General features: G+C 55.7%; 4 protein-coding genes across 4 annotated transcripts in view; 2 read left to right on the top strand and 2 right to left on the bottom strand.

Moving 5' to 3' along the window:
- Positions 1 to 214: 214 nt before the first annotated feature.
- On the bottom strand, positions 215 to 3,415 carry VOLCADRAFT_107818 (uncharacterized protein). The gene is made up of 5 exons (XM_002957756.1): positions 3,271 to 3,415; positions 2,729 to 3,203; positions 2,353 to 2,456; positions 2,027 to 2,240; positions 215 to 1,872 (listed from the first exon to the last, which is right to left on the bottom strand). The coding sequence occupies exons 1-5, from the start codon at positions 3,318 to 3,320 to the stop codon at positions 1,681 to 1,683; spliced, it is 1,035 nt and encodes a 344-aa protein (XP_002957802.1). The 5' UTR covers positions 3,321 to 3,415; the 3' UTR covers positions 215 to 1,680.
- A 5,206-nt stretch (positions 3,416 to 8,621) lies between these two features.
- Positions 8,622 to 13,922, top strand: efg4 (elongation factor-like protein; the record flags this gene model as incomplete). Its single annotated transcript, XM_002957776.1, has 11 exons — positions 8,622 to 8,753; positions 9,013 to 9,110; positions 9,645 to 9,717; positions 10,182 to 10,240; positions 10,599 to 10,728; positions 11,144 to 11,269; positions 11,575 to 11,698; positions 11,926 to 12,032; positions 12,670 to 12,848; positions 13,145 to 13,292; positions 13,755 to 13,922. Coding segments are annotated over 11 exons (1,344 nt in total), but the record flags the coding sequence as incomplete, so codon positions are not given.
- A 1,381-nt stretch (positions 13,923 to 15,303) lies between these two features.
- On the top strand, positions 15,304 to 23,695 carry VOLCADRAFT_77684 (uncharacterized protein; the record flags this gene model as incomplete). The annotated part of the gene is made up of 18 exons (XM_002957775.1): positions 15,304 to 15,365; positions 15,499 to 15,538; positions 15,617 to 16,066; positions 16,733 to 16,886; positions 17,289 to 17,365; positions 17,893 to 18,044; positions 18,321 to 18,486; positions 18,681 to 18,803; positions 18,958 to 19,155; positions 19,291 to 19,650; positions 19,871 to 20,129; positions 20,406 to 20,608; positions 20,852 to 21,115; positions 21,176 to 21,239; positions 21,543 to 21,924; positions 22,226 to 22,471; positions 22,732 to 22,908; positions 23,379 to 23,695. The coding sequence occupies 18 exons, from the start codon at positions 15,304 to 15,306 to the stop codon at positions 23,674 to 23,676; spliced, it is 3,675 nt and encodes a 1,224-aa protein (XP_002957821.1). The 3' UTR covers positions 23,677 to 23,695.
- A 3,064-nt stretch (positions 23,696 to 26,759) lies between these two features.
- mrp3 (ABC transporter) overlaps positions 26,760 to 27,450 on the bottom strand; it is a gene marked incomplete at both ends in the record, with an annotated part of 13,771 nt that continues 13,080 nt past the window's right edge. Inside the window, one exon of the mRNA XM_002957755.1 lies at positions 26,760 to 27,000. Within this exon, the coding sequence (XP_002957801.1) occupies positions 26,760 to 27,000 (241 nt within the window). The remainder of the gene's footprint in view (positions 27,001 to 27,450) is intronic.

The raw sequence follows: 27,450 nt of genomic DNA, 5'->3' as shown, positions 1-27,450 counted from the left end.
TGTATGAACTGGTGGCCCGCTTTAAACATTGGTGGCTCTTATTCATGCCGTACTTCGCTGCCTGGTGCTTTGGCTGTATGAGTGGCTATGGGCCCGAGTCCAAAGTACATTTCCCCCTAGCGCACGTTCGAATCCATTCTGTGGAGCCGTGCAGCCACCATGCCGCCGTAAATGGCGGGGCAAGGTGCCCGTTTTGTGGCTTGCCGGTGTTTGTAGGATGGCGATAGCGTGTGAGCGGGGGACTGCCGGGTATAGACACTGTGCATGGCTCGTTTGCTTGTCTCCCGTCTTTGCACAGAGCGTTGCCGTCAGTTGAGACTGAGTTTGCTGTCGGGCTGTGACATGTGACTCATACGATATTGTTTGGTGGTTTTTGATGTTTACCCGCCATGCTCCACAAATCACGTCTGCACGCTATATTTAGCCCACCAGCCCTGGTAAGGCGAACTTTTATGCCTTGCACGCGCCTTGCCGGGGTCACTTGAGTGGATACCTGTGAAAAGGCCATAACCAGACTGTCGCTGTGAACTTGCCACCGGACGGCACTCATGCGCGGCTGGGTCCTAAGGCCGCTTCTGTGGTTGTGTGGTGTGGCCACTTCTGTGTGTGGCCGGTGGCTACTTCTGAAGCACGTCGGGGAAGGGCCAATTCGTTCAGCGTGCGAAGATGTATGGTGGAGTCATGTTGCAACTTTGCGGCTTGAGGCGAAGAAAATTCAACATCAGCTGCGTAAACGTGCTGCAGCATTCGACGTGGAAGCGTATTTTGCAGATGCTGTGCTGTTTGAACATACTTGTTGCAAAATCAGCTTGGGTTTGCCAACACATGGCGTACGATGCCCCAAACGTTTACGATGTTCATAAATGCGGCCCAACCCTTGCGGCCCTACCCTTGTGATTGCTAATGATCGGGGTGTAGCTAACCCTGCCAGCAAATTTGCAAGCTGCTGCAAGGACTATTTTGAAATGCTCTTATACCCTGTATCCTGGGCCCAAACGTCCTTGCTCGTTATGGTGTCGTGTTGGCCTAGTTACATCTGTGTATGCCTAGCGAAGGATGTAACCTTCAAGCATGTGACACGATTCACATGTGTGCATTGACCTGCTCGGCTTAACATCGTCATTAAATCGTAGGCTAATTCACGAAATTAGTTGGCTTTTGTGAGTTACATGACTCAAGACTATCTTTTCATGACAATTGTGCTTACAAGAGAATCTAGGACGCATGGCAGTTTCAGAATATTAGACATTAATCTCAGTCTATTCGTGAGAACACCCATGATCATATGTGTTTAGATTTTCGTTGTACGCACTATTATCATGAAAAGACACTTCGCGTCACGTAACTCACAAAAGCCAACTAGCTTCGTGTCTGTAGCCTACGATTTAATGACAATGCTAAGACGAGCGGGTCAACGTACACATGTGAGTCGTGTCACGCGCTTCAAGGTCACGTCCTTTGCTAGACATACACAGATGCAACTAGGCCAACACGACACCATCACCCGCGTTACTCGCAAAATAACCTATCGATTAGGCAGTAATCACGCGGTGGGGATGTGCAGCCCGCTAAGCGGTCGTGTATATTAACGCTCCGGCACCGCATCACAACTGCTGCAAATGGCTGCGAACATGAATAAGCCGCCACAGAATAAGCCAGCTGACACTCCTGCCCACAAATCTAGGCAGCCTTGGGTGGGTTGAGCAAGCGCCAGCCCTCGATCCATGCCACCATGCCGTCCGCCAGCTTAGAGAAGTAGGGATCAATGTGTCCAAGGCCCTTGCGAACCTTATCCGCCAGCTCCAGATACAGGTCCTCCACACCCGTGGAGGTCTTGCTAAGCGTCACGTTCTGGAAGAATGGGATAATTTCCTGCGCGACCGGATGTGGCACATTCAACGTTATAAATTCTACCTGCTTTGTGCAGAAGCCAGCAAAGAGGTGACAAGAAGATACAGGCCATCGTGGTCGCAAATCAACGTATGTCGTCATTTGTGAAGACGTTTTCACGCCCCACCCAACGCACCTCCTGCCAGAAGATGCCCTTGTATTCCTTCCGGAGATTCGTGAAGGGGTTGCTGGCCTTGCTGTGCCAGACATATGGTAGGCCCGTCTTGCAGCCAATACCAAGATGGTCGCAAATAACCTTTGTGCACCAGCCAGCCCACATGTCATCGTACCGGCCAATGGGTTGGCCCTCGCCCATCAGACCGAAGTACATGGCTGCACCAATCAGTTCCCTGCATGTGAAAATTTGCAAACCAGTTAGCAGTTAGCTTATCCGATTTCTGAATGCCGAGCTAAACCTCCAGCCGCATGGACGCCAAAACTTGGGTCGCAGTCCAAGCTTACCTGTCGAAAGCGAGGTTCATGCCGCACATGGGGTAAAGCGTGCCCTTGGGAATTGTCATAACGGCATCCACGAAGCGTTGGTTACGCTCCTTCGGCTTCACCATCTGCAAGGCGGATTTTCACGTTGTTAATGCTGCTGTACAGGAAAGCAGAGCCACACCAGGGCTTCGTTTGAAATAACCACATCCATTGGGGTTCCAATGGGCATTTCGCTAACGCTCTGCCGACATGCACTGACAAGTAAGCTGTGTAGGCAGCACCTACACCGTTGTAACCAAAGCTGAGGGTATTACGCTATTCCTCTCAAACCATTGTTGCCCTCCCGCTAACCCCCCGTCCGAACATTCTGCATACTCCTCAAAAAAATGGCGCTTGCCTGCGTGGGGGCATCGTAGTCAGGGATGTTCAGCCATAGGCCGTGGGAAGTGGCCGTAGGCACGCCCTCCCTGAGGCTGAAGGGATAGCCACGCACGAAGTCGGCGCCTTCACGGTAGGGGTCGTACAACGTGTTGAAGAAGAATGGCGTCGAGGGCGTCAGCAGGTTCTCGATGTGCTGTTCCAGGACGTTGATAGGCTTGCCCGAGGGGTCCTTTGCAACGAAACAATCGTCGTCGATGGTGTAGATGTACTTCTTCTTCGACACCATGAACCCAAAGCAGCGGCACGCAGAGTCCTTGAACGAAATAGCCCACGCCTTGTCGCCAAGGATGCGTTCGATGTCATTGCGGTTGTAGAGCTCATAATCAAAGCCCTCCGGGACGTGAATCTTCTTGGTTGGATCACCATCCTGGACGATGATCAAGTGGTAAGGCTGGAAGAAAGGACGCCATTCCTCAAGGAAGTCCAGGTTCCTGCATGACCAGCAACTCAGCCGGTGTGAAGCCTACGACTGCCACAGCCTTGCGGCAAAGGTCTAACCTGATGGTTGGGATCACAATGTCCAGCTGATCAGCAAGTGGGGCAGACATTGTTCTGGGTGCGGCAGTTGCGTGCGATCGCAAAGTAACCAATATATGAAGCGTGGAGCTGATACGCAAATATTAAATGTGAAAACGATGATTGGCAACAGCAATTTAACTGGAAGCATCCCGCTTTTTTGTAGCTCCTTTGCCGGTGTCGTGCGACCGTCCGGACACGATATACCCATGTACAGCCATTCGTTACGATACCTGCAATAGTGAGAACCTCTTGCTTTGTGTTGACGAAGGGGAAGCTAGTTTTATGACCCATGTTGTTGCTGGGCATATGCTCTTATTGCTTGAGGTTTGGGCGCGCTGAACGCGGCGCTGCAGTTGACCAGGCTCGTGCGAGTTAAGAAGCTAATTCCTAACTCCAAGTTGCTTATCGCTTCTATCCTTCATCTTTTTATGCAATAGTAGCGCCCTTTTAGATCGCAAATCATCGTAGGACATAGCGAGGCTCAGACACTACGCCAGCCTATGCTGCACACAGCCGGCGAGAGCAAACATACAGCGAGGTCTCGAAAGGTGGCAAAGTTTCAAATGGCATAGTGCTTGATCTTGGCGCTGGCCATATACACACCGTTACGTTTGAGGTAGCCACAGGGTAGGGCAACCGCCGTGGGTAAAGCCATGTCGAGCAATGTGCTCCACACAATGCTACACCGTACCGCATGCTGCGTCGGTTTGAGGCAGCATTGCGTCATGGCCCGCTTGGCCCCGTTTGATGAAGATGTCCTGCAGAAAGGGTTCTGGAGAATCAAGGCACGGCGCCAGCCCCGCATCGACCGGAAAAGAGCGGAAGGACGTTCTACATTCTCAGTTCTCTCAGCATCGCGCTCAAGGTTATGTATCTTGATAAGCCGGGTGTCGGCTTCCTCGAAGCCGGAAAAAGGGCGGGGACCCCTGCATCCGTACAGGCCGGTAGCTACGGCGGCACGTGTGACAATTGATGGGTAGTGTCAACGTGGTGGGAGGTGTATTTGTTGCAGCAGTGCAGATGCTGTGGGAGCTATGCTTGTACCGGCGGAATCGTCAGCACCGCCTGCGGGCGCCACGCGAATCGCATCCATCCCGGGTGCATGCCGCACGGACAGTGCGGCAGACCGCAAGTCAGAATGCGCGTGCGGGCAAATGGTAACGCAAGCTGGGTGAAGTCCGGTGCTATCTGTGATCTTTATCCCCGAAGCGCCAGCGGCTTCAGGAATCCGCCCCACAGCCGCGAGCTTCATCGCGGCACACTGCAACTCTTTGGAGGCCCCGAGCATTGGCCAAAGTAAATGTATAAACGAGCAGCTTGCGTATTTCATAGAGAATTGAAAGCAAATTTGTCGGCCTGCTGGTGGCAAGTCGGAATGCCCGTGCTGGGTGTTCGAGCTGGGTGTTCGAGTTATCATACGCTATCATCTCAGAATTCAATTATGAGATACGCGGCACCTTTTGAGGTTATATTTAGCCCGAGAGGCGTTGATGTGACTTTGGCCTCGGTCAATGGAGGCAACCAAACTTGTTTGTGCTCATACGATTTTTGTTGGCTACGGCGAGATACCTTGCAATAGAGAATGCAATATATTACCGCATTTCAGCCGGGCAAGATATTATGTTTGGTCCGTTACACACACATACACACACTGCCACACGGACATGGACAATCCTACAGGGCGGGGCCCCCCTGGGCGCTTCGCGCTGGGGCCCCGCCCAGAAAGGGAAGTGCGGTACCCGAAATCAAAAGAACCCGTTTCCTCAATGTCTCCTGGGTTACCCCAGTAAAACCTTACAAATTTTATGCAGCTATCAAGTGCACGACCTGGATGCACAAGCTGAGATCCAGAGGGGTTTAATACATTCCTCCAAGGTACCTCCAGCATCCCAGAGCCCTATCTTACTGAACCCACGCCCCCAGCATTGCAACTGTCTGCTGTTTAAAGATAGGCGTATGCGAGCAGATGCAGTGTTGCACGGTGATTCCGTCCCCCAACCGCGTGCACGGAGTTGCGCTGTAATGCAGATAACGTGGGATTCCTTTCTGAGGCACCACACATACAGCCCCTTCCAGCTTTGTGAGCTTTGACGCGGCAGTCGAATCTGGATATAGTATGTGGATTGCGCATTACTATGACTTTTCTTACCGGATAGTGTCTCTTGGCTTTCTGTGGCCAATCCGGTTGGGTAATCTGGGTATTCGACAGCGTAACCTGAGGCGGGTCTTCCTCGCCTCTGGTGATCTGGACTACGCACTGGACAAACATACCTAGCTTACCCAGGACATCCCGTTACCCTATCTACTCCAGCGACGGGACCCTACCCTCCGAGCTACTGCAATTCGCCTCTGTCCGACCAGGAGCTGCTGTATATGAGTAAACACTGATGCAAGATAAGGTCGGCGATCATCTTGCACAAAGCATGGGTTCTTGTACAAAGCATGGGGCTTGGTACTTCATGGACAGCATGGGGTATTCCTGCCAAGCTGGCAATCCTTTAGGGACAGCGCCCCAAAGCCCATACTAACATGGCTAACTGCGCCGGTTAGTCTGTGAGAAAGCCAGACCTAATTGCAAGAGATATTCAAGTTGAGATCTCGTTCAGCATAGGCCTTCGGCATAACAGGTCCCGGGAATCGTACGAAACAATCAGTTGAAACCACTTCCGGACCGGGGCTACAACCCTCGCGAACAAAGTTTCCGTTCGCCAATTGTAGAAGCATCTACCTCGAATGCGGATCATTTGCCACCAAAGGATTGCCACGTGTACCTTTATTGCAGTTTGCAGTGACAATGACGAAAGGGAAACGTGGTCAGTTCTACGATGATGATGACCTTGATGATGGATACGACGACGGTGATGATGATTTCTATGAGCAAGATGACTACGGCGGCTACGATGACCATGTTGCTTCAACCCGTAGCAAACAGGTGAACGCATGAGCGGGATGTCATATTTTGAATACTGCTCATCACATCAATCAGCTGGCTGTCGCATAGCCATGGCAAATCAGTTTCCAGCGATCAACTGCAACAACCGGGTTTTGTGTTGTGCTGACGCATCGCAGGCACCCCCAGCTGCTCCGGCAGGCTGGGGTGCCCCACCCCGCCAGCAGCAGCAGATGCAGCAGGTCAAGGCGCCGCCCGTGGTACACGCGCCAGCTCGTGCAGCAGGTGCCTCCAAGCTGGCGCAGTTTCTGTGCGATCCGCCGCCGCCGGGCCCGGGCGGCAAGACTCAGAGGGGGGGTACGCCGAAGCAGTCATGGGGGTTGTGCACCTGAGTTCGCTTCGTGACTAAACCCATTGCATTATCGCGATTATTCCTTACGAATTGCATGACGTTGACGCCTTAGGATTGTGTTGTTGCCACAGAGGCGCTTTTATTTCCTTGATGTCCCCGTATTTACGTCTCCTACCCGCTGCCATTGCTCGCTACCCCTACAGCCGGCTACTGCTGTGGTGCCGCATGCGCAATTGCCGCTTTCCTCTTGCACGATGCCGTACTCTCTTGTACGACAACCATACACGGTTGCAAATTGCGCATGAAACGTCCCCTGCGCCTGCTTTTCCCATCATAAGAGCCACGCTCCCACAGAACATTTTTCAATGCACACCCATGCACACGGCAAACGGTGTCGTGTTTCTTTCCACGCACTTTTTCAGATCGACCCTCTAACTCGGCGACCTTGCCCAACCCGGAATATTACTCCTTGCAGCCAAACCCGATCCTGTTGCCAAGGCACTGCAACAGCCTGCATTTCCCGTGGCTCCCCATTTAGCGCCAAAAACACAACAGCAGCAGCAGTTGGCGACGGCGCAGGCAGTAGCACCAGGATCTCCGGCTGCTGCTGCGTCGGACGGCAGTAGCGGCAGCGGCGTCGTGGCGACTTTCCGGTTTGACACGCCGTCCCCCGACGATGCAGTACGCGAGGCGCAGGAGCGGCGCGGAGGTGAGGAGAGAGCGTCTCTTCACATTATGGTGGTCGTACGAAGGGCTGTAGCCGTAGGGGCAAGGGTACGGGATGACGCTAAGCGGCGAAGACAACTGTAATTGCCTTTGTAGGGCTTCCCACAGAATGCACTTTTTTAGCCGCATCCCCGTCCCCTTGCCGCGGCGTGACCCCTCCCTGCGCTCCGGCAGCCGTCCGGACCTCGTCTCCCGGTTCCTCGTGCCTATGTACATACATGCACAACTACTTTTACACCGCGACCAGCTCCACTCCTCCTGTTCCCATCCGCCTGCGCGCTGATCACAGGAGCCATTCCGCCACCGCAGTCCACCCCAGCCGCGTCCTCCGCGCCGTCGCTTTCCCAGAACAAGACGTTCCTTCGGCCCAGTCCGATGATGCAACAGCAGCGCCAGCAGCAGCAGCACAGCGAGGTGGCCGTGGGAATGATGACAGCAACCGCCGGTGTTGCTGCCCTCAGCTTAGGGCCCTCTGTGGGAGCTGGTACGTGCGCAGTTGTAGCAGAACCTGAACTCGTGCCCTGCGTCATTGTGTCCGGTGTCCGTCCCGTGTGCTGTCGAAGCGTGTCCCCCGCGCCATCCTAGTGCTGCTGCCCTACCCGATTTGGCTCCGGCATGGTTGTACGGGCCTTTGCCAACTAGTGGAGGGCCCGCCCCTCAACTTTTGTACGGATTGTGGCCGCAGGCACTTCCACGCCCGCACACGGCTCCTCCCGTCATCATCATCACAACCAACACGCGAACGGACAGGAACACGCCGCCGCCGGCGGCGTGGGCAGTCACAACAGCACGGGGGAGCAACCAACGGTGGTGGGGGTGACGGGCGGCTTCCACGGATTGCACACACGGCGGCCGGTGAAGGACTATGTCATGGAATCCGACCTGGCCAGGTGCGGTGTCTGGTTTCACGTGCTGCATGTTTACCCTCCCAAACCCTCGCGAGGAGTAGGCCTGGTTAGCTGCGCTGCTCCTACGGCCCTCAAGTCCTCCGGCTGCCACATGCACCAACCCAATGCCCATGCTCCACCCCACTCCCTCCCTAGTCGCGGTTTGGAGTCGGCAGTTGATCCTTGCCTCTTGCAAATCATCCTCTCCTTAACCGCAGCCACCACGTGCCCGGCAGGACTGGCATTGATAATGTCCCATAAAATTGGTGTGGGAACCTTCTTGCACCTGGCCCGTAATGACTGTCCATGTCTTTCCCCCGCCCCTCCCCGCCCTTCGGCTTTGTTCGTCCCCGGATGAGGGACCCATGGCAGGGAGGTTGAAGCCGTGGCAGCTGCCGAGGCCGCTGCAGCAGCAGCAGCAGCCGCTCCCACCGCAGCAGACTCGTCCTCCTCCCCCTCAGGCCCCCGGCCGCCTCTCCATTTAGTGGTATTGGGTCATGTTGACGCGGGCAAGTCATCTCTCATGGGCCGCTTATTGCACGAGCTGGGGCTGGTTTCGGCGCGCGACGCGCACAAGTACCAGCGAGACGCCGCGGCAGCGGGCAAGGTGCGGCGGCGTGCTGTCCGTGATGTGTGAGTGGGGGGAAGATGAGTGCACTGGTGGAAGGATGCGGTGGGAAAAGAAAAGGTTGCGGCTGTAGTCAGGGGGTTTAATAAGCAACCTTGCCACGCATGGATGCGGGGGGAAAATGGTGCATTGGTGGGATATGTGGTGAAATGTGTGTGCAACGGATTGGCCTGCCAGTCCTGATGGCCAACTTGCATGCTGGGCGTGTGGACTCTTGGCGACCCCCCTCTGCCTGCAGGGCTCATTTGCCTGGGCCTGGGTGCTGGACGAGCGGCCGGAGGAGCGGGAGCGCGGTGTGACTGTGGATGTGGCCATGACGCGATTCACCACAAGGAGGTGTGTGCGGTCGTCCTGACCCTCCTGGCCAGGGGACTAAGGGAAGTAGCGGGCTTCTGGAAAGGAGCGGCTGGAAACGGGATGGGGCGGTTTGGGAAACATGCACTTGTGTGTGCGCATATGTATGTCCTGGTGGCGGTTGAGTAGAGGGCTGCAACCAGTTGTGCGCTGGGGAGCTATCCACCCTGGCAACTTATAACGCCGGAGTTGCGGAGATGAAACACACAGCGCAGCGGTCCTGATTAGGATTAGGTACGTTACCTAGCGTTTTCTCTCGGGCCTGCCACGGCCCAGTGCTCGAGGGTCCTCCTCGTCCTCCAGTCCGCTGTCGCACTGTGTTACACGGGGAAGTGCGGAGACGGCTTGCCCAGTACTTGGCTCAGGTGCGGATTCTGGATCCATGATTCGGGTATTGGATCTGGGTTTTGCAGCTCGACTAGGAGAGCTCGTGCGCCTGCCGTCGCGCTCGCATGTGACTCACTACAGCCCGATTACGAACAGGAGAGGCTTTCGGTTTTGTGGATCTGGATTCAGGTTCTCCGTGACTTTGCTGGACGCCCCTGGCCACCGTGACTTTGTGCCCAACATGATTGCGGGAGCTGCACAGGTACGTTTGTGTGTGCAGCCGCGCAAATGCGCGAATATGTGTGTGCATGCTTTCGTCTGCTTCTATGGCTTTTGCATGTTCGTTTGCATGTAGATCTGCTAGACACGTACCTAACTCAAATTTGTCGAAGATTGTCGGGCTGTTTCCTCTTCCACCCACCCATACATCACTAGCAGTCCACACGTCAGTGGGTTCCGCTCCTCGCAAGGCTTCTTTTCTCACAATGGCCACCGACGTCAGTATCATCACCATCACCGACGCCGCCACCACCACCACCACCACCACCATCACGCCCATCACCGAAAGTATCTTTATATTACACTTCTTGCATCTGGTTCCGTGCCCCGTCGCTGCTTGGGGACTCCCACAGCAGTTGGTGCTTTGCACGTCGGAGCAGTTGCTTCTTTCTGACTTGTACATGACATGGCATCAACATGCGGCCGTTCCCTCCCCCCGTCCCCCAGGCTGATGCAGCGCTCCTCCTCGTGGATGGCTCACCTGGAGGCTTCGAAGCGGGCTTCAGGTGCGTTGGAGCCGGGGGGCGGGGTGAGGGTTTGTACAGGGGTTGATGGGGCACCGTGGGCAGTCCTCTTCTAGCACGGCTGCATCGTCCTGCCCTTCCACGTCTCTTTCCTCACAATTTTTTTACGTCGCCTGTATTTACACAAACGCCCCTCCTCCATCCCTCGCCGTCCCACCCTCCCTCTCACCCACACGACCTGACCTTCCAACGACCTGCAACCCCCACCACCCTGTCGACCTGCGGTCCTGCCGACTTTCGGCACCACCTGACGGGCCTGCAACATGTACTGTACTACGGACCTGTCAACCGGTTGCCCTGCTGACGACCTCTTCCCCCCAAACCCACTCCTGGTGCCTAGTGAGGGCACTGGCGGGCTGCACGGCACTCCGGGGGGCCAGACCCGCGAGCACGCCGCTCTGGCACGTAGCTTGGGGATAGAGCAGATGGCCATTGTGGTCAGCAAGCTCGACACCGTGGGGTACGACAAGGTACGACTGCGAACAGCGGGTAGTGCAGGTTAGGATTGGGTGCGTGGGCGATACGGTCCTTTGGTTGTTGTTGTTGTGGTTGTTGGAGAAGTTCGACTGTGAGGTCAAGGGGTTGACCGTGTACGGAGGGGATAGTGAGTTTGGGAGCATCCCATCCAGGGCAACATCGCCCTACCACCCGCACTACCCCGACTTTCATGTTCAAGTTGCCCTCCATAGGGGCGCCCGCAGCTCCGCAGTCCTCTCACACAGATTGAAATCCTCCCGTTCCCCAATGCGCACGCCAGTACTGCCCTCGCCGAAGTCTTCACGCCATTCTACTCCTCCATACTTTGTTCCACTTCCTTTGCTCGCTTGTTTGATTTATTCGTAAGCCTTGCTTGTTGCTTGACCGCTGACTACTCTTTGCGCACAGGCCCGCTTCGACGCCATTCGCACAATGCTGTTGCCGTACCTCAAGTCCGTGGGGTTTAAGGAGTCGTCGCTGCAGTGGCTGCCCGCATCGGGGCCCCTGGGGGAGAACCTCGTGGGTCCCCCGCAGGTGGGGAGGCGCGGGGGCCGCAGCGGGGATCGAGGGTCGGGGGGGATACTCAAGACGACGGTGTAAGGAGGAAGGCAAGCAGGGGAACCTACGTCGGATAGCTAAAAGGCGGAGGGCCCATTCCCTCCGTCGTTCATTTTTCCTTCCGCCCCGTTTTTACAAATCGTGCAGATCCAATCTGTCCTCCTCCTTTCCCAACCCCTCCATTTCCCCGGGCGTCGATAGTTGTCTTTTTGCCTTTTGCACCTGATTCCTTCTCACACAAACACACACCAAAAAAGCATTTCCCCTCTTCCCTGGTTCAGGACCCTGCACTGGCTGCCTGGTGGAGCTCCGGGCTGAGTGTGGTAGCGGCCATCGACAACTTCATCCCCCGGGAGAGAGCGACATCACGACCGCTGAGAATGCCCATCACTGACGTCTTCAAGAGTCGGACAGGCACGTCAAGAAAAGACATGTCCAACACGCCAGACACTCCTTTGCAGCGTACATGCCTCCCAAGCTAAAAATCTCGAAAGAACCTTCCTCTCTGCGTCTGTCCCACGTGTGCGCCGCGTTTTGGTTTCGTGTATCATGCTCATTGAGTCTCCTCATCATCGGTTTGCCTGGTCCTTGCCCTTTCCGCCCTAACGACGTCCAACTCCCAACTCCCTTAGGTGCGGTGGTGCTTGGCGGCAAGGTGGAGGGGGGGGCACTGCGGCCCGGTAGCAAGGTGGTTCTGGTGCCGGGACCAGGCCAGCCATTTACCGTCAGAAGCCTCGAGGTACGCGTCGAGATGGGGTTCTCCAGGAGCTGCGGAGGGAGGGATCATACGCAGAACGCAAGAAGGGGGCAAGACGCATGTGTATATCTATGCTATAGATGCATGTGTAGGAGGGAGGAGAAAAGCCCCGGTCTCCATAGAGGTGAGTCGGTGCCAGCCTAGGAGAGGGTAGTTTGGCGGGGGCTCCAGTCGCAGGGGGAAGGCCGCCGGGAAGGGAAGATAATTTTAATTTCGCAAAGGGTGTGAGCTAACACAGACCAGCCAGGGCCTGCCTGTGCGTGCGGGGAAGGAGGAAAGTGGTTGTATGGAGCACCACGTAATAACCTGCAATCACACGTTTTTTGCGCGACGGCCTGCGTGTTTTCTCTGCGCGGTTGCTCCGTAGGTTGTCAGCCATCCTTTCTTATCGCCGCTGTTCCCTCTTGGACGCGGTTTCCCCCTCACGCCGCACCAAGACCCCTTACCAACCCCACCCCGTGTGCCTTCTAAACGCACATCCGCGTGGATGGGTCGCAAAGGTGACCACTTTCCTAACCTTGTCGTCTGGTCCCGTCTTATTTCAAATCTTACTTTTGTGGCATTTGTGGGAGAGAGCGTGTATGTGTATGCGTATGTGTATGTGTGTATGTATGTGCAGGTCAGCGGGTCTCCCTCTCACCTAGCTCGCGCGAGCGACAGCTGCGAGGTTGCGCTGGTGGGGGGCCATCACCACGGGGCGGGGGGAGGAGGTGGAGGCGGAGGCGCTTTCGACCCCGCCTCCGTGGCTCCGGGGGCGGTGCTGTGCCACCCAGACTTCCCCGCCGTGCTTGTAACCCGGTGAGCCGTTCATCCACACACGGCACGCGCCCTCCCCCGCCCCTTCCCCCGTGCAAGGGCACTGGCACTCGAACTGGCCGCCTCCCGCGTCCTCTCTCTTGGCCCTGCATTGCACACACCTAACCCGACAGAAATTATAATTTGCATCCCTGCTGATTTTCCTTCCCTTCCAGCACCTTCCGTTTCCGGGCAACGCATGGCGAGAACAGTAGCCAGGGATCACCAAACACCCTTATCGCACGAATCCGCCGCGCTTTTTCGCACTTTTTTCGCTCCGCCGTGTCCTTGTCCCCCAGGTTTGAACTGCGAGTGGTGGTTCTCGACACGCCTGTTCCCCTGCTGCGTGGCCACGTGGTGACATTGCACGCACATGCCGCCCGGGAGGAGGGTCACATCACCGCCCTGACCGCCACTTTGGATCCGCGAACCGGCGAGGTGGTCAAGGTAGGCGGAATGGGGGGCCCTAAAAGGGGCCAAGGATTTACGGAGCGGGAAGATCGGCAAGATGGGCTTTCCGGTGAATGAGCCAGGCATGAGCTAGGTTTTTGCGCGAAGTTTTTGTTCGGTGATAAGAGCCAAACGCCAAACGCGAGAGGTGATTGGCTTGGCGCTGGGAACCAGGTGCCATGCATGGCTTGGGTTACGTGTTGGGAGTCCGGGGTTTGCGGGGTAGCGGAGTTCCCTTGTGGGAATAAGGAGAAAACGGGGAGGTGAGGTTCTTAAGACGCCACTGCTAGCTTTCCTCGAGGTTGGTTTATATTCCCACTTCCACAGCATTGCCCTCCTCTTCCCCTACCGCGTTCTTAGGTGTTTAAACCTTTCTACCCCCGGCTCCCCCCTCCGCTTCCACTACCTCTGACCGGTCCGCTTTCCCGCGTCGGCCTCCTTCCCCCCACCCCCTTGCAGTCCCGTCCCCGCTGCCTGACTAAGGGCCAGATAGCGCTGCTGGAGGTGACTGCGGCTCGCGGTTTGGTGCTGGAGGAGTACTCGGAGTATCGAGCTCTCGGGCGAGTGGCGCTGCGGGAGGGAGGCCGTACACTGGCAGTGGGCATTGTGACACGGCTGCTGCAGTGAAGAGTGTGCCCTTGGTATGGGGTGCCCGGCCAGGAAGCATGACATGGCGGTGTTAACGCAGTAGGGATAGCAATGGCGTTACGCGGAGGTCCCTTACATTTTGCGCATGATGATAACGAATGTAATGTTGTGACGGCTAGAGTGGGCGACCCGGCTTGGGTTGCACGGTGGTTGGCACCACGTTTTCAAAGCAGCAGGAGTTGGACCTAGGCAAGGAAGTTGAACCTAGGCAATGGAAGTGGTCAGGGGGAATAAGGAATGAACACGGGCGAAGGGAAGGGGTTGGGGACTACGGCAGGTGCAGGCACGAGGGTGCTGGGATGAGGGGCCCCGTGGAGGTCGAACGCGTGGGGTGATTGTTTATGTAACAGAACAGCTGGAGTTGTGCACGTCTTGCTGGGGGGGTTGCTATAGTGGGTAGGTTGAAAGTACGTAAAGCGGTGAAGGGATAATGGGCGGCACGGTATTTGCGAAGCCGCGGTAGCGTTGCGGGATCCACAATTACCGGGCCCCGCGACTTTTAGTTGGTTTGACCATCCACAGCTTCTGTGTTATATCGCCCTTGCTACAGCGCAAGTCACTGTCAAGGCGGCGCATCTGCGGGTCCGACCCGAATCGGGTCACCCGATTGCGTATATGCTGTGGCGGTTGTCGAACGACCCGTGGTTGGTACCAGAACGGACGAGCAATGTACGGATAGCGCAGGTGCTCTCCTACAGCGCGTCCCGTGGCCTTGCTTACCACTCTTCCGTGCTTTATCTCGTACGAGAAAGTGCACAAGAAATTCACTCATCGGATCTTACGCTTGAGTTATGTCCGAAACAAGCGGACTCATTACATGGAAGACTTTGGATTACTCTAACATTGAGAGCCTCCTCTCTGCTGTAAGACCCTAATTCCAGGGTAACGGAAGGGTGGTTACAGCCGTACTCATCTAATGGAAAGGACTCGGTAAAACCCTAAGCCGTCCGCAAAATCTCATGGAAAAGCTCGGCGACCTCTCCTTTGAGGCAATGAATTAAGAATCCCTGAATACCCTTTTAATCCCCGTCTTCCTTTTATGGCGGTAACTGACAAAGGCGTACGGCAACCCGACAATTTCTAACAGTTGCTAGGTATAGTACTCATGACCATTGCAGAGCTAAAAGGTTGCTGTACCGGCCCAACATTTGGGGCGGACGTATGATGCTTGTGCAGTGACGCCCTGCTAACTAGCGATCTTCGGTCGAGTAGAGAAGTTTTGTGCCCTGCGGGGCCGCTAGTGGCTTTCCACTAACCTCGATAAAACGCAGATCTTTATTTGACGGTTGCCTTGACATCCAACCTGCCTTATTCGGTGTGCGCTAGTTGCAGCTGCGCTCCGAACTAGCCACTTTCAAAAATGCTGACAAAATTTGAGACAAAGAGCAATCGTGTGAAGGGATTGTCCTTCCACCCGAAGCGGTGCGTACACTTCGGCTCGGGAACATGGTCTGGACAACTGGCCGTCCATGTGGGCGGTTTTGTGTTTGAGCGCATGGATAGCAAAGACATGGAGGTTTGCTGATTGCGGGGCTGCTATCAAATGCTGTTGCAGGCCATGGATCCTTGCGTCGCTCCACAGCGGCGTCGTCCAGGTGAGACAGATATTCTTACCTTTCACATCGTTTCCGCAAAGCTTGTGCTAACGGGCCTTGCGAAATCATTCCTCGCAGCTCTGGGACTACCGCATGGGGACCTTGATCGACCGCTTTGACGAGCACGATGGTCCTGTGCGCGGCGTACATTTCCACAAGTCACAGCCCTTGTTTGTGTCAGGTGGAGATGACTATAAAATTAAGATTTGGAATTACAAGCTGCGGCGTTGCCTGTTCACACTGCTGGGTCATCTGGACTACATTCGCACGGTCCAGTTTCACCACGAGTACCCATGGATTGTCAGCGCCAGCGATGATCAGACCATTCGAATTTGGAACTGGCAGTCGCGCACCTGCATTTCGGTGCTTACGGGGCATAACCACTACGTCATGTGCGCGGTGTTCCACCCCAAAGAGGACCTGGTGGTGTCAGCCTCACTCGATCAGACGGTCCGCGTTTGGGATATCAGTGGCCTCCGCAAGAAGACTGTGGCACCGGGCGGAGAGGACGTCTTACGTCTCCCCCAGGTAGGCTTGGAAGGTTGGCCGGATTTACTACCGCAAATTTGGAGGGCGCCATGTGCCGGCATGGCACAGGGAGCTAATTCGGGGATATGAACGTGGTTAACCTGTGGGGCCAACGATAGTGATAGTGGCGGCAATGGTAGTGATAGTCGTGATGGTATGCAGTAAGGGATCTTAGGGAGTTTCGGGGATCCCATGTATGGCCGTCAAAGCTCCATAGAACGATTGGTCTATTGGACTTGGTCCCATGTTTTCCCCCTTTTTTGTCGTCAATTATTGTGGGCTGTTCGTCGCATATCATTTTCCGCCACATCACAGAACCGCCATCAGTTCACCGGTAACGGTTGAGGCCACAGTACATTTTTTCTTACCACATTGCATGAGGTTGGGTGGTGTCTCGTCTGTAACGCATATGCAATGAACATGAACAATTGCTTGGATTAGTGATCGTACTTGCGACAGCAGTTTTAGCATCCGGCGTAGAGGCCATTCGCAGGGGGTTGCAACTCGGGGAGGCTGGCCGACTTTAAAGGACAGGCGGCGTGCTGTGGGATATGTCTCCCTTGAAGGACAGGCGGCTGGGCTCCCCATTCCCGTCACGATTTCTAGAATCAGACATGCTTTGAGGACCGGCACAAAACTTAACTGGCGCGTCATTGTGTTCCGCAGATGAACGCGGACCTCTTTGGCGGCGGCGATGCAGTCGTCAAGTACGTGCTAGAGGGACATGACAGGGGCGTCAATTGGGCGGCGTTCCATCCCACTCTGCCCCTCATTGTGTCCGGCGCGGATGACCGCCAGGTTAAGCTCTGGCGCTATAATGGTGCGACTTAAGGAGGATGGGAGGGGGCTAGTGAAAGGGAGAAGCATATGGGGAACCGTCTTTGCGTATGGAGACGTGAATGACTCAGGGAGGCGAGCAGATGCTTGGTCTCAGCCAAGGAAGGCTTGGTCTCATGTGTCTACACATGTTGACGGGATGGGCCAGGCGGGCGTTGCGGTATGCACACTGGAAGGCTGGTTTCGAAGCATTCTTAGGTTGCCACAGCGGCCTTAACAAGTCAACCGTATGATTGAAGTTGGCCGATGGATCTCGGTGCGTCACTTCCACGCAAACTTATGTTTCCATGCGCCGGGTTTTGCGGGTCGTAGGCGCATCACTTAACACAGCTTTATGCTCAAGCAAACGACATCATGACGATAGTGGGTTTTGTGTTGTGTGCAGAGAGCAAGGCGTGGGAGGTAGACACGTTGCGGGGCCACACCAACAACGTTTCCTGCGTCATGTTCCATGCACGCCAGGTGAGTTTGCGATGTTCTGCCACGACCGGATTAGCCCTTGGGGCCTGTGCTTTGGCCCAGCTTGCATGTAGCCTTTCCATGGCTACTTGACCCCCGCGCAAGTCCCCACCGCTCGTACTGGGCTCAGCGCAACAGATGGGACGCTTGGGAACAATCGCGAATGCTATCCACCTAGGAAATGCACTCCGCATGTAAATCCGTGTATGCCCCTCCAGATGGATTCCTCCCGTTATCGACAACAGAGCTTGCATTAATTGCCATTTCCTGAGTGCCGCACGTGTTTATCTGTAAATCATTAATGATAAGGGTGAAAAATTGGTTAGGCAATGCGGTGCTGGGTCTGGTGTTGGGTCTAGTTTGGCACGCCTAGAGCTCAGCCCTTAGGTCATATCGCCTATGGGAGACTGTGAATACTTACGGCGCACCGTAACACTGTGCGCATTCCCCCAAGTGGAAAAGGGTTGTTTGCGGTGTAGCGCGTTGTTTATCCTGTGGCAAAACGTCGGTCCTGCCTTTCCTAGCCCCAGGACCTTATCATCTCCAACTCGGAAGACAAGAGCATCCGGGTTTGGGACATGTCGAAGCGTACGGGTGTCCAGACATTCCGTCGCGAGCACGATCGGTTCTGGATTTTGGCCAGCCATCCGGAGATCAACTTGCTTGCCGCTGGCCACGATGGGTAGGTGGTGGAAAGCTGGTCAAGGTCCGCAGGCGCATTTTGGGGTTCTGCTGTGTGGTTCCAATCAATGCGGGTCGAGTGCGTCCCTCGCACTGAGTGACGCTGTTAGAGGCTGTCGTGGTTCGGTTGGAACAAAATATTTTTTGTGTTCGCCCAGGTCTCTTGAGGGTGTGAGTACTTCCATGCACAGGAAGAATACGCATAGCCAACATTATTCGTTCACCGGATTTTCTTGTCGCTTGGCTCCATTTTCTTCGCATCTTTCTTTACCCGCAGCGGCATGATTGTGTTCAAGCTGGAGCGTGAGCGCCCCGCCTGCGCCACCCACGGAAACACGCTTTACTACGTGAAGGACCGCTATTTGCGCACCTACGACTTCGCGACGCAGAGGGATAATCCGCTCATGTCCATCCGCCGGGCCGGCAGCGCTGGCGCCAACCAGGTCCGTGTGTCACAGCTGCATCGTGGGATTGGAATCTGGTTAAAATGTTGCGCGGTGTTCCGAACCCCTCGCAAAAGCCCCTCTAAAGTCACATGGGTGCAGCTCTGACATCCAACCTGGACACCTTGGGAAACATCATCTTGTTCATATGTATTAGACAAGGTGTATCACAGGCCGGATCTGCCCTACCACAGGGTCCCAAGACACTGGCATACAATCCAGCGGAGAACGCTCTGCTCATCACCTCGGACGTGGAAGGCGGCTCGTACGAGCTGTACGCTATTCCCAAGGAAGCTGCTCGTGGCGACACGGCGCCGGTGAGTGAAGCAGTGCTAATGTGATGACGCCGCGCCGAGTCGTTGTTTCCTGCGCTCGGGCCATAGATCCTTAATGGCTATATGTTCTCGTGAAATGGTGTCATGAACCGCGCCTATTTCTTCACGTGCGGCTATTTGCACATTGACCCTGCAGGAGGCCAAGCGCGGCCTGGGAACCTCGGCTGTGTTCATCGCCCGCAACCGCTTCGCCGTGCTGGACAAGTCCACCAACACAATTCAGATCCGCAACCTGCAGAATGAGATCACCAAAAAGGTGCCCACTCCATGCGCCACCACCGATGCCATCTTCTACGCGGGCACCGGCATGCTGCTGTGCCGTTCGGAGGACAAGGTGCGGTGTCAGCGTTCTCGCAGCACAGTTGTCTTTTTTTGCCGCCAATCCATCAGCTTATCTCGGCTTTTCCTTATTGCCGCTGTCGGTCAAGCTAATAGGAAAAGCCCCTCTTTTTGTCCCTTCCCTTGTCAGGTGACACTGTACGACATGCAGCAGCGCACCTCTCTCACGGAGCTGGCCACACCCTTTATTAAGTATGTAGTGTGGAACAGCGACATGTCGATGGTGGCGCTGCTGTCCAAGCACGCCATCATCATCGCAGATAAGCGGCTGGGTGGCGCTCAGACTGTTCATGAGACCATTCGCGTCAAGAGTGCAGCTTGGGACGACAGCGGCGTGCTGCTGTACACCACTCTCAACCATCTCAAATATTGCTTGCCCAACGGGGACTCGGGAATCATCCGCACCCTGGACTCGCCGCTTTACGTGACGCGCGTCGCCGGCGGTGTGGTGCATGCCCTGGACCGCGAGGGAAAGAACCGGACCATTCAGGTGTGGTGGGTCCCCTGGTAGCAGCCCAGCGGTAACTGCACCAGCCATAGGGCCCAGAGCTGCCGGCTGGTTCTTGGTCAAGCTGATCATCACTATTTGTATCGCAGCTTCTTGACTCTGGCCATCTCCCACATGCTTTCCGCATAATTCTTATGTTTCACCTCCCTGACCAGCCTTTTCCTTAATCCTGCCTCTGGTTTCACTCCTGCGACACGTCCAGGTGGATCCCACCGAGTACATGTTCAAGCTGGCGCTGCTGCAGGGCCGCTACGACGCCGTGGTTAACATGGTCCGCGGCGGTGGCTTGTGCGGCACTGCCATCATCTCATATCTGCAGCAAAAGGGTTTTCCCGAGGTGGCGCTGCACTTCGTCACCGACGAGCGGTCGCGCTTTAACCTGGCGGTGCAGTGCGGGAACATTGAGGTGGCGCTGCAGGCGGCCCAAGCGCTGGATGACAAGGACACCTGGTACAGGCTCGGTAGGTTGGGTTGCAGGAGCGAGGACTTCGGGGTTGCCTGGGTGAGCTTGCACAGCCAGGGCAAGTGATGGTTGCGGTTCAGGATGCTGACCGCGTAGATGGACTGGTGTAACTATTTATGGCAACGTTGGGTTCGATGGGTTGGCGTGAATATCGCTGGGCCGACCCTAATGCGCGTGATACATGAGTATATTTGGGGCAAGTGCACTTGGGTATATGAAACCACGGCTTGATATTTAAGCATTCTGCGCGCCGACCCTAAACTCTCACCTTCAGGGGTGGAGGCGCTGCGCCAGGGCAACTACAACATTGTGGAATTTTCGTACCAGAAGACGAAGAGCTACGAACGGCTGTCGTTCCTGTATCTCATTGCCGGGCACACGGACAAGCTGCGCAAAATGTTGAAGATTGCAGAGATGCGGTCGGATGTCATGGGCCGCTTCCACAACGCGCTGTACTTGGGCGATGTCAAGGAGCAGGTTCGTGTGCCAAGGTTACTGTGCGGATGGGACTTTGCAGCCCGGAAAAAAAGGTGCTGCTGTGGGAAGACTTGCACATACCCGGGCGTTAGGGACCATGCGATATCTGTTTGGCGGCCATCGTTCTCCTGCCGGGCGGGAATGACAATATTCACAAATTGGCCATCATGGCATGTAGAAGGCTATGTGCTTGTCGAGGTGGCGCATTTGCAATGTGATTTGCGTGCGCTTCCGCACCCGCAGGTCCGTATCCTGGAGGAGTCAGGCCAGCTGCCGCTTGCCTACGTTGCTGCCGCCGTGCACGGCCTGTCGGAGGATGTTGAACGCATTTCTACCAAGCTGGGCGGCTTGCTTCCGGATGTGCCTGATGAGGACACAGCCAACCTCATGCAGCCACCCATCCCCATCCTGCGGGAGGATAACTGGCCCTTGTTAACTGTTTCTAAGGGATTCTTCGAGACACTTGCCGCCAAGGGCGCTGCATCAGCGGCCACCGGAGCGGGTGCGGTGGCCGCGCCGGGTGCAGGCAAGGGCCGCACAGCGGTTGCCGCTGCGGCGGCCATGGAGCTGGACGAGAGCGCGCTTGAGGGCGCCGGGTGGGGGGCAGATGAGCTGGATCTGGGGATCGGAGGTGCGTTGCTATGTCACTGTCGTGGTGCTCTTTTTTGGTGCTTACGTGCTGCTGCTTTTGATGCGATTTCTGGGGTACACCACAGCAGCGCCCGTGTCATCTCACTTGGAGCAGGCCGATGTTCTGCGTTCGTTTATCGTATATCTTGCTATTCAGCGCCTGCATACTGGTTCACATCATCTTCGCAAACAGCTGCATGCTCGACGGGTTCCTGCCGGGAGCCGATTACCCGGTCAATACGAAGGTACATTGTGGCGATAGAAGGTACATTAACGAAGGGAAATACCCAACCTGACCATGCAGCCGAGAACGGCGAGGCTGAGGACGCACTGGAGGGCATTGGCGGCGAGGGCGGCTCGGAGGGCTGGGAAATGGAGGATCTTGACCTGCCAGCGGACGTCGTGGCAGAGGCCGCTGCTGCCGCAGCCGGCGGCGCAGCCGCGCCCTTCTCAGCTCCAGCGCCGGGTGCGCCCGCTAGCCAGCGCTGGTTGGATCGGCGCACGCAATTGGCGGCGGAACACGCGGCGGCTGGCAGCTGGGCCACTGCCATGTCGCTGCTGCATCGCCAGCTTGGTGCTGGAAACTTCGAGCCGCTCAAACCGTATTTCATGGAGCTCTACATTGCGTCGTTCGCCTCTCTGCCGGGGCTGCATGGAATGCCATCCATGCTGGCGCACCTAGATAGGTGGGCAGGGACAAGTTTCGTTTTGGTGCAGATTTCACGTGTCATCGCAGTCACATTGCACGTTGTTCGTAGGTCCAATAAGCTCGCCTGTTTGTAAGCTGCATCGAATCGCAGTTTTGCACAGCAGAACTTGACAAGAAGGGCGTCACATGTACTGTAGACAGCATCATAGCACCGTGAACGACGCGCTAACGTCTGCTCGCTCTCCTGGTTCATGGATGCATTGTTAACTGCGTGCACCAACTTCGCCGACGTCACCATGGCCAATTTCTCTGCTTCTCTTCTTTCTTTACTGTTTCAGGACCTGGAACAGCGATGCATCATCGCAGCCGCCCACCACGCCGACGCTGCTCTATAGCCTCTCGGCGCTGGAAGAGTCGCTCAAGGCGGCATACAAGCTGGTGACGGAGGGCAAGTTCAGCGACGCGCTGCGGTCCTTCACACGCATGCTGCACGTGATCCCGCTTACGGTGGTGGAAAGCCGGAAAGAGGTAGATGATGTTAAGGAGCTGCTCACCATCTGCCGGGAATACCACACGGCGCTGCGGTGAGATGGATGGCGTGTGTTGGGGAGTGACGTCTTTAGAACCGGAAGCCAGGCGAATTAAGTCAGGCAATAGCTGCAAGAGTGGACCATAGCATGAGAGCAAGTGATATGGTAAAGGTCCGTCTATTATGTGTAGTTATGCTGGGTAGAACACCCCATGTTTCCATGCATGCGCTGTCCGTTCACACGACATGGGCGCCCACAGTCTCGCTAATCAAGAGCCCCTCAACTTGATGCGTCGTTCAACCGCTATTTTCCAGGTGTGAGCTAAAGCGCAAGGAGCTGCGTGACGACGACATGGCTCGCAACGCCGAACTAGCCGCGTACTTCACCCACTGCCGGTTGCAGTCCGTGCACCTTGCGCTTTCCCTGCGCTCCGCCATGACCATCTTCTTTAAGCTTAAGAACTTCGCCACTTGCGCCACGTTCTGCCGCCGGTACGTTGCGAGGCTGCATCAGTTGTATTTTTGATATCATAATGTTTTAGGGCCCGCGGGGCTTGGATGTCGCGGAAGGCTTGAATCTGAGGCCTCCCAAGCGGCTGGCAAGGAATGATAGCCATGAGCGTCAGACGGCGCAATAGCTATCCGATGTCGCTATCAACCTTCCTGCCTTTTCGCCGTAACCATCGTGTGTCCCGTTACCTGGCGGAAGTGGAGCCGTTTATCGTCACATGTCCCAGTCCTGTCCCGGTTTAGCTGAGGCAGTGATCTCAGGTTTAGGGCTCAGTGCAAGGCGCCCTAAGTAGGGTGCAGCAGCATGCGCAACGTGATGTTCTAGCACCGCCTTGGTTGCAGTAAGCGATGTCCTCCGTCTTCCGTCGAGCGATGTCTTCCGTCTAACGTCAAAACCTTTACTAGCACCGCCCTGTGACGCATTGCCGTTCTTACTCTGTCCTCCTAAATAGGCTCCTGGAGCTTAACGCGGGCGCCAAGATTGCGGAGCAGGCCCGCACCGTCCTGGCTGCCTGCGAAAAAAACCCTTCGGACGCCGTTAAGGTTAACTACGACCCGCGCAACCCCTTCGACCTGTGCGCGATTACCTTCACGCCCATCTACAAAGGATCGAAATACGTGGAGGACCCGTACACCGGTGCGCGCTTTGTCCCTGACTGCAAGGGCCAAATCTCGCCGCTGGGTGATTTCGTGCGCATCGGTGCCGACGCGTCGGGCCTGTATATCTCCACGTCGCAACAGACGCGGTGAGGGCAGACTTGGTAGAGCGGCCGCCGTCGCAATGATGGACTTAGAATACGCCGTCAACGTTTAAATACACCGGGGTTTGCATTGACTATTAGCCAACTAGCGCTGCGGTGCAGTCTGCGGAGGGCGTGGCAGGGAAGTGGCTGCACTCAAGTGCAGCACGTGCTACAGGGTCATGACAGCGGTCGTTGCAAACTTGGATCGTATTCCGGCCTCTAGTTTCCAAGTGCAGGCTGGGTTTGGCCTTAGCCACTGGAAATACATGGTGACCCCGAGGGGGGGAAACTGTCCTCGCGCTAGTAATGATTATTTTGACGTCGGCAATTCGGACGAGCGGGGCAGCTGCAGGTTGCAGTGCATGTGGACTTGGCGAGGTAGACTTCTGCTATTTACAGGTCTTTGACTGTGCGCGTCATGATGTTTCAGAGTATAGTGGACAGATGTTTATGGGTAAGGTATTTTTTCTCACGTTGGGTGAGGTGGGTAGACGATGTAAAAGTTTATTTGTAGGAAATTGTGTTCCTGCAGCTATGCGTATATGCGACCGCTGGATCTATGAACGAATCCTGCGCAGCTCTCTAGCGGAGGGCTTGAAAGCATACAAGAATATAGGGTGGTTGAGCACAAAACTGATCCGAATCGTTGGACCACATCAACAAGAGAACTATCAAAGCAATTCCCCCAAAGCACGTACTCATGGGGGACTGTGAATGCATATCCTTGTAAGCTCTTTGGCTGTGAGGTTATCGCGGCGACACACGGAACGCTCCACAACGTGACCTGTACTGAAAGGAAAGCAACCCACAGGCCACAGCCTCAACTGGTGAATCAATAATAAATTTCCCTGTCCTGCATAAATAGATTCTCAATCCCCTCTCGCACTCAAGATTAAATCCTCTCCATGCGAAAACTCTCCCTAGGTGCTTTCTCGCCACAAAAAAACGGCTTACGCATGTCACAAACAACATCCCTCAGGCAAACGCCAGGCGCGCACATGCCGTTACCTGTCACTACCAATTACATGACCACAGGAGAGGCGCGCGCGGCAATAGGTCTAATAATGCGGGCGTGCACTCGCTCTCAGACTCAAACTCTCAGACTAGCTTAAGAAGGGATGCGAAAACATAAAACGGTTTGGCTATCCGCGCGACCCAATCCGCGGAGAACACACGCAAATTCGCTTAAATCACTGTCACGCCCTACACGGTGTTTCAACTCTCTACGTAGCCTTGCCGTCGTCCGTATCACTGTTGCACGGAAGCTGAGCCTTCTGAGGTGCCTCCGAATTCATCTACAGGCAAAAAAGGAAATGCATTTGTAGGGTAGGATCAGCATCTCGGATACTGTAAGGCCCCGCTCGATCGCTGCCGTTAAGGTATAGAGAAACGGCAGGCCACACGCATTAACCGCAAAGGACACTTACTAAATGGCCGTGGCTAAGATTTGATGGTGAGAACAGAGTTGCTGGTTCACAGATGCCATATACATCTTTCCACTTCTAACTATTCGTGGCCCCAACTGCTCTCGACATTCTCGAGGCCTGCTGCTTCCGCGTGGTGGTGGTGTCCGCAACGGGCTAGCAGCTATCCTTACCCTGCTCTCCGGGAAGCACTATCCGACCCCCCCAAGAGTCAGGCCACGACATGCTTTGCCACCGAGCCAGTGCATTGCAACAATAAGAACGCAAACCCCGGAACGCACCTCCAGGTTAGATGTACCCAAGCGCGTCGGCGCTTCCGAACCCGTCTGCTCTCCATCCTCCTGCAGTGGCGAACAAGATCCCACCAACGCACAAGTACATTGGTTACAAGAATCAGGCCCATCAAATTTTATAATAATTGAAGAAATGGAAGGCCTTGGACGGAAATCACGGCGAGGACAGTCGGCCCTCCCGGGGGTAGTGCCGGTGGCAGTACATGTACACATCCATACTTGTTCCCCCCGGCCGACGGAGCAGCACCACAGCAGGACCCTAGCAATCTCCTTCCCAGTGGACTTCCATAGACCGTGAGCCATAAAGCGTCGCTGTCGCTGAAGGTTTTTCCCACCCGCAGTCTCTCTGAACTAGGACCCGTACATAACATATCAGCTGCCGCGCCGTAGCGTACCGGCTCTGAGCAGCTTCGCGGCGCGGCTTCACAGCCCGCCTGAGTCGGGAACGCGGCACACACGACTGACTTGCTACCTTGCCACCGCACATGCAACCAGGGTCTAATCAATCTGTGGTGCTATACGAGGCGCCGTCAACTGCCAACAGTAATATCAAGCTGGAACGCACAGAAACCCCTCCTAAAAAATCACTACAGCCGCACAATCTTAGCAACAGAACAGAAGCAGCACCCTACAGCAAAAGCACGCCTGCAAGTTTCCAGCAAGCACACGAAAGTGAACAATTACCGTGCCCACAGGCTTCAGGGTGGGTCTCGGTCAACCCTCCACGCTCACCTTGCCGGCGGTCAAGCTGGGAACGCGCGCCGCAAAGGAAGCATTCGTGCTGAAAAGGGAGCGGATGCGTTCCAGCACGACGGCGCGTGGGGTGCCGGTCGCTAGGCTCTCAGCGCGGAAGGTTGCGGCGGAGCGCGCGAGGCCCTTTAGGAAGCGCGATGTCTTCTTGCCCGTCTGGTCCACCATGCTCGAAAAGATGCTCTGCAGTGATGACAATGACGCGAGAGGTGGCGGCGGCAGCCGCGTCAGCAACAAGCCATTGACGTTGAATGGCCGTCGGAATGCAGCGCGCGGCTGCAGGCTGACAAGACGGTCGACACAGCGAGCGGTATGTTCCTGAGGGGTCCTCAGCGGGGGGGAGCCCTGGGAGTCCGTTACCCACCTCTTCCCCATACACTTATCCACACCGAGGCACCCCCCCTGCTCAGTGCAATCCCAAGTCTATAATATATAATATATATATATAATAAAAAAAATATATATATATATATTATAGACTTGGGATTGCACTATTATTATTCAGGTTCTATCGGAACGCTTAGCCCCTCAACAGTCCACACCACCTCTTCGAACGCGACAACACCAAAATCCCCCTCATCAACCCACCCACACATAACTCAACCCACCAACGAACCAACCAGTTAATTAACAACGAAGCAACCCACATTATCCCTCTCCAGCAGCGCCGCCGGCTCATCGTCCTCTACCACCAGCCCCGAATCCAGCACAAGGACCCGGTCCGCGTCCATGATGGTGTTGAGGCGGTGGGCAATGGTGAGACATGTACAGTCCCCGAACTGCACTCGCAGCGCGTCCTGAATGTGCGCGTCCGTGTCCACATCCACGGAGGCGGTGGCCTCATCCAGCATGAGGACCTTGCAACTGGGGGTCAGGTGCGTCATGGACCGGGGTCAAGCGGGTTAGCGGGGATATCGCATGATGTAGAGGGGGGGGATCATATGCAAGGAAACCAGAAATGAACTGCCGGCGTCCGTGGTGGTGGGGGAGAGGCGGGCCAAACACTGGTGGGGGAGAGGAGGAATGGGAAGTCACGAGTCGTGGAGCAAGCGGTGATGTAAAAGCCAAGGAAACGAAAGCCGACGACGCCTCGGGGGCCGAGGCCCGGAGAAAGGAACTGGGCCGGTATCTGGAATAATACGACGAAGGGATTCCTTGCTACGGCGGTCTCGTATTTGTCTTCTTGTGTGTGTGTGTGTGTGTGTGTGTGTGTGTGTGTGTGTGTGTGTGTGTGTGTGTGTGTGTGTGTGTGTGTGTGTGTGTGTGTGTGTGTGTGTGTGTGTGTGTGTGTGTGTGTGTGTGTGTGTGTGTGTG

The sequence above is a fragment of the Volvox carteri genome (assembly GCF_000143455.1).
Source record: "Volvox carteri f. nagariensis unplaced genomic scaffold VOLCAscaffold_79, whole genome shotgun sequence".
Lineage (NCBI taxonomy): Eukaryota > Viridiplantae > Chlorophyta > Chlorophyceae > Chlamydomonadales > Volvocaceae > Volvox > Volvox carteri.
Note: the sequence above shows the minus strand (reverse complement) of the source record. Positions and strands in the feature narration are given on the sequence as shown.